The sequence below is a fragment of the Cynocephalus volans genome, chromosome 6 (assembly GCF_027409185.1).
Source record: "Cynocephalus volans isolate mCynVol1 chromosome 6, mCynVol1.pri, whole genome shotgun sequence".
In the NCBI taxonomy this organism is placed as follows: domain Eukaryota; kingdom Metazoa; phylum Chordata; class Mammalia; order Dermoptera; family Cynocephalidae; genus Cynocephalus; species Cynocephalus volans.
In genome coordinates this window covers 128,494,729-128,505,616 of record NC_084465.1, presented here as the reverse complement: position 1 = coordinate 128,505,616, position 10,888 = coordinate 128,494,729, and the positions used below count along the sequence as shown (strand labels likewise).

At 40.9% G+C, this 10,888-nt stretch overlaps 1 protein-coding gene across 1 annotated transcript in view; it reads right to left on the bottom strand.

Moving 5' to 3' along the window:
* The window catches only part of ITIH2 (inter-alpha-trypsin inhibitor heavy chain 2), a 37,732-nt gene extending 32,060 nt beyond the window's left edge, over positions 1–5,672 (bottom strand). The window contains exons 1-4 of the mRNA XM_063100735.1: positions 5,589–5,672; positions 4,211–4,285; positions 2,658–2,690; positions 1,133–1,302 (exon numbers count right to left, since the gene is read on the bottom strand). Of these exons, the coding sequence (XP_062956805.1) occupies positions 1,133–1,302; positions 2,658–2,690; positions 4,211–4,285; positions 5,589–5,672 (362 nt within the window). The remainder of the gene's footprint in view (positions 1–1,132; positions 1,303–2,657; positions 2,691–4,210; positions 4,286–5,588) is intronic.
* Between the last annotated feature and the right edge of the window lie 5,216 nt (positions 5,673–10,888).

Sequence of the window (10,888 nt, the reverse complement as noted above, 5' to 3'; positions counted from 1 at the left end):
GTCACTAATTACCTTGGGGTATGAGAGACAAAAGCAGATGAGAAGTAACTAAACCTAAGGTCTCAATGAAAACTAGGCAGACTGCATGCAGAGTACTGTGCTCTGTTGCAGGCGACCTAAGGGGGATATTGACCACCTGGAGCAGGATCAGGGAATGAACCTGGATGCTCAGGGGATAGGAAACCATTCCAAGCACTTGGAAGAACAGGGAGTCTGTAGCCTTGATACCCAAAGCTTCCAAGTAGACAAGAGAACTCAACTATTTGAAAGATATTGAAATAGTTCATTTTTTTTTATTATGGAAATTTTCAAACATACAAAAAGTAGAGAGAATAATATAAGAGATCTCCATGGAACCATCCCTGAGCTACACCATTATTAATACTGGGCCAATCTATACTCCCACACTTTCCATCTCGATTATTTTGAAGCCAGTCTCAAACAGTGTATCATTTCATCCATGAGCACGTCAATATTTATTTTGTAGAGAATTTTATTCTATTCTACATGATTAAAATTAGAGTCATTGGGTATAAAATGGAAAATATTTAAATTAAGTGTGAGGAATAATTCTAATAAAACTGTCAATCATTGAGTTGATCGCCTTCAGAAATGGTGGGTTTGTCATTAAGGAAATAATCAAGTCAAACCCAGATAACCCACTTGTCAGTGGTATAACAGAGGAATGCAAGCACTGGATAAGTGACTGGATTTAATCAGTGTCCTCAACATTTTTTTCTACAGAGAAACATATTGCTGTTGGTGGACCCCAACCTGCCGCACACAGACTCATGTGGTTTTCTGCAAGCCAGGGCAATTTTATACATTTTTCTCCCCCTAAGAAAGCATATAAAAATGCAAGGAAGTAGGAAGTTGTGACCACAGAGATAGCTTTAAGTTGGCTGTAACTTATCAGAAAGACAAAGCAAATCCTTCACAGATTCTGACACTTTGAACAGACACAAATTATTGAGACCCACCCCACAGTGACTCTTGACAGCCAACAGGTCCAAAGTTCTGGAAGTGAGAACCCCTGGAACAGTTGACCACAAAGGTCCATCCTAACTATGAGGGGTTTTGATTGTGTGAGTGGAGCATTTCCAGTTTCTGGTTCTGCATAGGAGTTACTCACATGGAGAAGTTGGAAATGAAAGCTCCTTTGGGAATCTGAACGTCAAACACCACATTCTCAGGCTCTGGGGAGTTGTTCACCACTTTGCTCTGGATGATAGTGTTGGCCATGCGAGAAGTAATAGTGGACTGGACTTTATAGCTGTCAAGGGTGACTTGGTCCACCTCTTCCTGAAATTGACAAGAAAGCATCACTGTGCTAATAGAACCTCGCTATGTATGTGGTGTTAACAGTACTACATGTTACTTGTCATGAGCAATTCTAGCACATTGGTCGGTCTCTAGCTCAGCATTCTTCTAGCTTGAACATCCCACAGGCAGAAGTCTGCCTCTGTTTTGAGATTCCTTGAGATGCCTTTTAGCTCTATGAGTCAATAATGATTTTTAAATTAGACTACAAGTAGAAAATGGTTGTGGGATGCAAGACTGGATTGAGAAAGTCTGGGAAATAACGTCAAATGTGGCAAGGATTCAAGATTGCAAGGTTGGAATGGGCTCCTTGCTGTGTCTTCAGAGGGGGCTGCAGCCCAGGGGTGCTATGGGGTGGAAGTACACATGTGGCCCCCCACACCCCACACTGCTGCCTTCCTTCCTCAATCTCGTCTATTACAATTTCATCTTCAGTCCTATTCTCCTTCCTCAAATTAAAACAAGCTATGAGAACACCGATAGGCATGAGCAAACAGCAGAATATCATGGAGAGGGCATTTTGGTGCAGTTATTGGTCCAACCAATCCCTTGCTGATTGAAGGCAGCTCCAGTGTAAAAAGTCTGAGCATTTCATTTTGCTCTAAGGCAAGGCTCAAGGAGGTCCCTGACAACTGCAAGCTTTTTCAGGTCTATGGCAATTGTGTGACCCATCAGATTTAGATTTTTTTCTCCAAAAGGATTTGCTTATTTCAATACCAGAGGTATTATCTCCCAAACTTTGTCATCCAAGTTTAAACCTTTCAACTAGTTAGCACCCAGCTCACCTCAAGCTGAGATAAAATCCACGCTAATGTACTTGTACTTCCTGCCCTTAAGTGTGTGCTTCTGGCAATTTCTGTCAGTTTGGAGCAGGAAGTACAACATAAACCACATCCTTTGGGTGTTTTCTTGCCACAGGAAGGTCTACTTTGAACATCTTAGAGAATTGGGCCACTTCATGTGTAAGAGTTCCTTTCCCACAGACATTTATGCTCCAATGCTGTCAGGTGTCATATATTTAAATCAAAACTGGTAAGTCAGAATAAATACATCAACGCACATGGTTGGATGAAAACTGTGCTGTTGGCAAAACTCAAGAAGATAAAGAGAGAGCACATTTTCAGCTCTTGGTGGCATCTGTCCTGTCTGCAAATACTGTGCTCTTTAATGCTGAATTTTAGAAACTCTTCCAAACAGAATGGGGTAAGGGGGTATTTCGAAAGACAGGTACATACTCAGTGACGAAGACAAAGGAGACACGAGGATTGATTTCCAGGTAATAGTTAACAGGAAAATCGTTCAGACATCAATTTCTAACAGAATCAAAGCAAACTTACCATTGTTTCTCCTGATTCTCCAGGAAGGCTTCTCTGTGAAAGGAAGTCAGATGATCATTCTTCAGCTCTGTTACCTACTACCTCAAGGACAAAAACTGTTCTCACAGTCAAAAAAAATTATTTTTCTTCAATACTGAGCTGCAATTCATTCACTGGAGCCGGGACATAAATACTGAATATTCTTGAAAACTTTTCCCACTTGTCAGTTTCTCAGAACAAGTTTCTCAACCATTTTTGGTTGCATGCACATCGCTCTTTGATATGACGCGAAAACAAGTATTTTAAAATGAAAACATTCAACCAAACTCCTCCTGGGGAGCATATATCCCCTTTGCTCTATTTGCCTAACTTATTTTTTATTCAGTTGAATGGTGACCTGGATGCCCCACTCTGTCTTGGGCTCTGGTCGTGCTGTTCCCACTGTCTGCGATGCTCTTCCTTCCAGGTCCCCCCATCCCACACCCCCACATAGCTAACTCCTGCTCACTCCTGAACTAACTAAAGCTAACTCCTGAACTAGGTCAGCTTCCTTTACTAAGTGTTTTCGTAGCAGTATAGTCTTTATTCAGAGCACTCGCCCTGCTTTACAATTACCGCACCGATGGCTTTCCTATGGGCGTGGACAAAGATAACCCCTTTGCCTTTGGAAGCTTAAGAGCAATGGGTAAACATTTAATGTCTGCTGCATTGTAAAAGAATAGGTCAGGTGTTGGATATAAGCTTAGTTTGCCTGATTTGTCCTCAGATTTGGGATGAAGTGAGGTTTTAGTGGGTGCTAGTGACATAGTGAGGTCAACGGTTGCCTTGTTTTAGACTTTTTAAATGCAATGTTCAACGACTAAGTTTTCTCTCTTCTGGCTAGGTGAAGATCTTGACATGAGGACTTACATACTGGGTTTTAATATTATTGGTCTACAAAAAACCTGAACTTTAAGAAAGTCAGAAATTCACATCCATACAAAATAAGTCACTGGTCAGCTTAGCTTCCATAAACTCCTCCTTTCTCAGCATGTGGGCTCCATATGGGAGAAGCCAACTCTTCCAGAGAACTTGCCCCGTTACTTAGGGGATTTTGTCTATGATGCCACTGGTGTTCTCGAGGATGCAGAGTCCAGTGTGGCCAGTTCTCCTTCCCAAGGTGCTCTCTGAGCCACTTCTCCAGACAGAGTGACCAGATGAAGGGGAAAGTGGGGCTTCAGCAGGAAGTGTCTATTATGATTGAAATAAGAAAAGCCTTCCTACCAGGAAGTCCTTCCTTAGAAGGCGGTAAGATCATTCCATAATCTTAACATTTTGAAGAAAACACATAGCAATGTATCCTTTAAGGGGCTAGGGTGACCATTATGGTTTGAGGCCACTGGACAGCTGTGTGGAGGTCTCACTTTATTTCACCTTGATAATGCTTCCACCTAGGCGTTAAACCACTAGACCCTTCTCTGCTAAAAAACAAGCTCTTGAGAAAATCTAGCAAAAATCATTTTAATATGCCTCTTACTTCTTCAGCTATGGTCTCTTTTATTCATTTTCCCTTTGGAAAGTAAAGCTTACCGTACCTGATACCTCTGGTTCTCTGGAACAAATTGAAATTTGCCTGGGGACAGTTCCACAAGATCTCCATATTCTGCAAACTTAAAAAAGAATTTATAAGATGTTTATTTGTATTTTAAAAAACAAGATCTAGAGAAAAAGAGGTATGGTGGTATTCATTATGTTATTTTATACTCTTTCCTCTACCTCTGGGCAATCCCCATGTTCTTATACAATGACTACTTCAATATATTTATTTTTGCTGATTGTGTCTCAGAGGTGAGTGAATGGAAATTAACACCTTCACATTTGTTGGATGCAGAAATTCAGTTTTGAATTTTCCAGGAGATGATGGGACAGACAAGTAGGGATCAAAGTGACCCAGTGATTAGTCAGGTGCCTGGAAAAGTGCCTGATAGATCTTGGGGGCATTAGCAGTGTTGGACGGGACAGATGTGAACTGTATAGTCTCCCTGAGTTAAAAAATATAGGCATGAAAGGAATACTACTAAGAAGTGGCTGAAAAAGCACAGATACATTTGGATGCCTTGGCTTCAATCTGAGATTTCCAACACACTCTGGTTGTTTTTAAAGTGTTGGAGAATATGATAGTTTCTAAGCAGACAGAGTGATTCTCCCCCCTGCAAATGTGCCATCGTATTCTTTGGCATTTTTGGAGGTAATCCACTTCTCAAGCATTACAAGCCTCTGCATTTGCTAGGATAGTCCAATAACACACTTTGCTTTTCCAGTATAAAAACAGCTTCCAGAATGGCTCAGTCCAAGACATTGCTTACTTTGGGGAAGTCTAAGAGTCCAAAGTGGAGACCTTGAGCTAATGGGAATTACTCCTGCACTTTGCAGGCCCACTTGCCAGCTTTCCCTTTCACAGGAATATTTAAAATGTCCATACAAAAACCATTGTTCATGTGGGTATGAAAATCAGGGGTGCTTTGACAATGACTTTTCTTATACCTCTAGTAAAAGAGTGATAATGATATTTTTTCACAATAATAATAATAATAGTTATTAATTATTAAGCACTTACTAGTCCAGGCACTGTGCTAGGTAGTTTACATACATCATTTAATTCTCATAACACCCCTTTGGGTTAGGTCTATTATTATCCTCATTTTTTCGGTAAGGAGTGAGCAACTGTGCTCCATAAATGGTACACTGTGTACCTGCCCATTGAACTTGACTTAATTCCCATGCAACACCTGTTAATGCTTTAAAAAGTAAATACACACTCCAGTAATTATAACAGTAAGCACTTGTCCTCAGATGAATGTTCTCATAACATTCCGCTCTACACAGATTCAGGTCATCGATGAGCAAATGAAATAAGCTACTGACTGAGCATATGAATAAGCCAACCGCAAGGAGTCTTATGGAAATACTCACTTCAGAAAGTCCATTGGTGGGGATTTCAAAGGCTTGTGCTTCAGAAAGAAAGAAACAGATGAGCAAGCACGTGAGGCCTTCCATGTTGCTGGGCAGCTCTTCCGAGCTCTCCAGAGAAGATGGTCTGGGGAGAATTCCACTCCTTCCTTCAGAACTGAGTTCAAAGCAACAGCAGAGGAGTCCAGTTCATTTTGAAAAACGAGAAAAAGAAGTAAGAGAAAAGCTCCCTAACTTTGTTCAAAATTGGGACAAATATTTGTTCTGGAGCACAACCTTGTGCTGTGGGGGTGGATGGGACGCCCGGAGGTTATTCAAACAGTAAAGCCAGAGGCAGTCACCAGGTGGTGAGCACAAGTCAGGGTCAGATGGATCTGCTTTTCTTTCTTTCTTTCTTTTTTTTTTTCTTTTGCTGATTTCTATTCATCTTAGAATCAGAGAGACCCAAAGATAATGGTCATTCTCTTTAAGGGACCAAGTCAGGAACTAGATCAAGAAATGGAGTCAGAGAGAAGAAAAAAGCCAAAGTGAAAAGTTTCTGGAAACAAAATCCTTGCGTTTAAATTAAAGCAGGAAAAATTTGGAAAAAGTGGGAGAAGAAACATAATGGTTTTCTGAGCAAAGAATTTACTATTAATGCTTTTCCCTCTCTCTTTGATAACTGAGTACCTGTTAAATATAAAGAGCCGGGCAAGTCGCTGTGAAGGGTTTCAAAGATGTACTCTTCCATGAGGATGCTTCGGGAATGTTTTTGATTAAGGTGACAATGTCTGTTCCTGCTGCCCCTGATCAGCCTGGCTCAGGTCAGTGGCAGCTCAATTCTCCCCAGTTCCAGAATCAGAGAGAGGCCAGCCTGGAAATATACTATATTACCCCTTCTCATTCATGGTCTAAATATAACAATAATGTCAGCTAAGACTTACTGAGCCCTTCCCAGGGTCAGGTACTTTTCCTTGCTTTCTCTTTAACTCTTTTTTATCTGTAAAAGAGCCACACAACATGCATACCGCTAATATCCTCACTTACAGTGGAGGAAAGTAAGATGAAGTAATTTACCCCACATCTCACAGGTAGGGAGTGGAAACCCAGACCAAGGTCTGCCTGACCCCAAAGCCTTCGCTGTTATACCGAGAAGAGGCGGCCCGCTCTGTCCCTCACTGGGATCTGGCCTAGGGGTGAATTCAGACTAGAATTTACCTGAAATCCCCAAGCTGGTTAGCAAATTAACCAGCCTATTTCTTGATTCTGGGTTTTCCAGACATCTGCTTGAACAAGTGCTGTGCTCTGGACACCACTTTGGTCAGCTGAGGGCCTGAACTCCCATGCCATTTCTAGAGGTTTCTTTGCCCAGAATGGAGCCCATCGGTACTTCCATCTGGGGCTCCTCTGTCCAGTGTTCCCTGATATAGCACCTGATGCTAGGACCACTACTCCTTAAAAGTCCACTCACACAGGGGGACTTGCATGGCTTGAAAACAGAAATTCTGCTGTTGCCTCTGAAACGTGATGATTCAGGGCTCCTCCCACCAGATGCAATTCTGACTGGACTCAGCAGGCTCCCTGGCACTGCACACAGTCACTGTGAGGATTAAGTTAAGCATAGGACAAGCAGGCCACTGGTCTGAGATTGCCCTCTGATTTCATTTAAAGGGAAATGGTTAAAGTTCACTTCAGAAACAACACAAGTGAAAAGAGAAGCCAAGTAATGCCGAAAAAAGATAAACTTACAGATTCAAATATATGACAGTATTAAAATAGTAACTATGATTTTATTTATTAGATCCAACCACAAGCTAAAAATAATTTGAAGTGTTTGTTCAAATATAATATAAAATACAAATAGATTAAACTCATTCATAAGATTATGAAGGATTACAGGCTTGATTTTTTTTTAAAGTTCAAGTATATGCAGTCTCTAAGAATTACACTTTATCTTCAAGAGACGAAACAGACTGAAAGTTGAGATTGCATTAAAGTCTATCCTATTTATTCAAAATTCTTTAAAATAAAGTTTACAAAGATGGTATCAGATTAAAATGGAGGTCATAGCAAATAATAATAATAATAATAAATAAAAAGTCAGAACAAATAATTAAATTTAGGATTAGAAATCAACTATTTGGAGCAAGAAGATATCGATAAAATAGATTTTTAAATTAGAAAAAAGTGATGATCTAAGTAATAAAAAATACAATAAAAAACTAGAAATAAAAATGAGATGGATAATGATTAACAGGAAAGATATTTTATAATAAGTTGAGATGTTATGCTCATCTGTCTACTTTTAAATTTAGCAGTATGTCATATTTTAAGACATCTTAAATAAATACAAAATGTTAAAAATGGTCCATAATATAGAGCAAAACAGAGAAATAAATAGTTATATAAAAAAGACAGTTGAGTCTGATCATGTTTTTCAAATTTCATAGGATGTATAATAACTGTACAACGTACAGAAGGTGACAATGCGTTTCTTAATTCATTTAAGGAGGCAGATATTGTTCGGATTCTCAAATCAGAAAAGTACCCCACTTAGCAAAGTGCGGGCACATTCCACACAGGAGATGGTGCTTTATCAGCTGGGTCTTGAAGGATGGAAGTGGGAAGACGGAGGGCCTGATACACCGTGCCAAGAGGCTGAACCTTGCAGTCCAGGCGCTGGGGATCTAACGGAAGATTTGCAGAAGGGCAGAAGCAGGTCAGAGCTCACAGTGGAGCGAGATCACTGTGGGTGCTGCTCAGATGATGGAAGAGGCAAGACAAGAAATCAGGGAACTGTCGAAGAGAGGCGGACAGTCCTCCTGTTGAGACGGCATGAGGTCCAAAACCAAGGCTGTGGCAGTGACAATGGCTTGAGACAATGGGTTCATAAGATATTAACATCGGATACTGCATATGATGTAAAATCAGAAGCACATGCCTTTGATATATAGAAGTGTATGTGCAAATTATTGCTAAGTAATGAGAGCAGCTTGCAGATTCGTGAGGGCAAATAGCCAAGAAATCTTGGTGACTAAAATGTAAAGTCTGGGGTGGTAGGTTATGCACTGTCTGTACTTTCTTCTTCAGATAGTGGTTAAGAACACTGGGCTTCGGAGCCTGCCTTCCAAGGCTGACAATCCTGCTTCCTCCACTTACAAGTTGTGAGACCCTAGGTGGTCTGCTTAATCTCCATGAACCTTGTTTGTGAGATGAGTATGGTCTCCCGCCAACAGTGGACCGAATCATGTCCCCACCAAACTCGTACTTGGAAACCCTAAGTCCCAGTGTGGCTTTATTTGGAGTAAGGAACTAAATAAGGTTAAATGAGGTCATGAGGGTGGGTCCCTGATCTGATAAGATTAGCATCCTTATAAGAAAAGAAACACCGAAGTGCTTTCTTTCTCCCTCTCTCCCTCTCTCTTTGCCATAGGAGCACACTGTGAAAAGGCACCAGTCTACAAACCAGAACGAGCACCCTCACCAAAAACTGAATTAGTTGGTGCCTTGATCTTGGACGTCCAGCCTCCAGAACTGTGAAAAATAAATTTCTGCTGTTTAAGCCAACCAGTCTGTGGCATTTTGTGATAGCAGCCCAAGCAGACTAAGACAGCCATCTACTCTTATAGGGTTCTTGTGAGCATTATATAGGACAACACATACTTGGCAAGTGCTAAATGCTCAATTTTTAAAAGTTACAAGTTACTTTTATCATTAGAGAAGAATGTAGATTTCTATGTGAAGAAATTTAGGGCACATAAAAATCCTAACGCAATGGAGAAATTTTATACACCAGCCAATCCCAGAATTTTATTTTCCTTGCAACAAATAAGAAATGTAACCTGTTGGACACAGCACTGAAATAGGAAGCTCCAGCTCTGGCAGACTTATGACATGGGGGGAATGTGTCTTAGCCCCAGGGCCACACACCTTGGGCCAAATTCTGGTATCCTGGAGCTCCTGGCTACATTTAAAGCCTAATTCACAGGGCATATAAGTAAGAGTCGTCTATTTTCTGCCCAGGTTTTCCCTTTAACTTTTGAAATTGCACAGCAGTACATCTGCCAGGAAAATACACTTTCTAGAAAAATGGAATGAGGAAAACAGATCTTCATTTCCCTTGTCTAGGATGGGCTGGCTGAGCTCCAACCCCGGCAGAGTGGTCATAGCTGAACCCCTGTGGAAGAATCCTGTCATAGCTCTACATTCTCCACTAGGATAATGCTTCTGGGCAGTTAAGACCCAATGGCATGTTTTCCAAAAACAATTGTGATTTCCAGCATTATGGCCCCTTCCACCAATCATTTCATCTCCAATGATTTTAATCTGATATGCAGAATTACTTAAAAACAAACCACACTAAGAGCAGCCTGGGTCACACTTCTCTTTCTGTGCTGATAACCTATCTCCAAATCCCAAAGTCATGGAAAAACACCTTGTTTGCTCTTGTGTGATGTTCAGAAACACAGTGGCTCCCATCAGGGTAGGCTGTGTGTTCAGGTCATTGGGTCCTGAACTTGGGGCTCTTCTACCTACCTCTGTATTGTGGTGAGTTGAAAGTATCCACTGCCACTGCAAAGCTCCTGACTTACCACAAATGCTGTAAGAATATTCACTTTCATGCAAGTGAAAGTCAGCAGAAATCTACAGTTAAAAAATTTCACAATGTTTTATCATGTTTGAGCAAAATAATAACTCATTTAGTACTCATCGAGAATTCTGAGACATATCAATAAAGTTGATATTCATCACTCTGCATCACTGCGGTTTAGCTAATGGAATGGCTTTAGCAGTCACACATTTATAAAATTTAGCTCTAGTCCTATCATTGTGGAAGAGAATATTTTCAAAAGCCCAAAGTCAGAGCACGACCGAGCAGGTAGGCCTCACTGCTGCTGGACCCTGTCCCCAGTCTGGGCGAGTGGGCACCAACCAGAAAGTCCCAAACCTTCCACCCACAGGCACTGAGACAGCCATGCCAAATTGGCAGTCCTGGAAGGATCCTAGCGAGACAATAGTGTCGAACCAGTGGACTGTGAAATCTCCTGCCACAATGACTAAACACCAAAGGAAAGATACCAGAAATATGAAAAGTCTAGAAAGTACACCACCAAAGGGTAATAACTCTCAAGCTCTAGATCCTATAGAACAAGAAGCCCTTGAAATGTCCAACAAGGATTTGAGTGATAATTCTAAGAAAACTAAATGAGATACAAGAAAACTCAGCTAGACAACATGATGAAACAAGGAAAAGTATACAGGATCTGAAAGAAATGTAGAAGGAAATCAATGCCCTGAAAAAGAATGCAGCAGAGCTTGCCAAG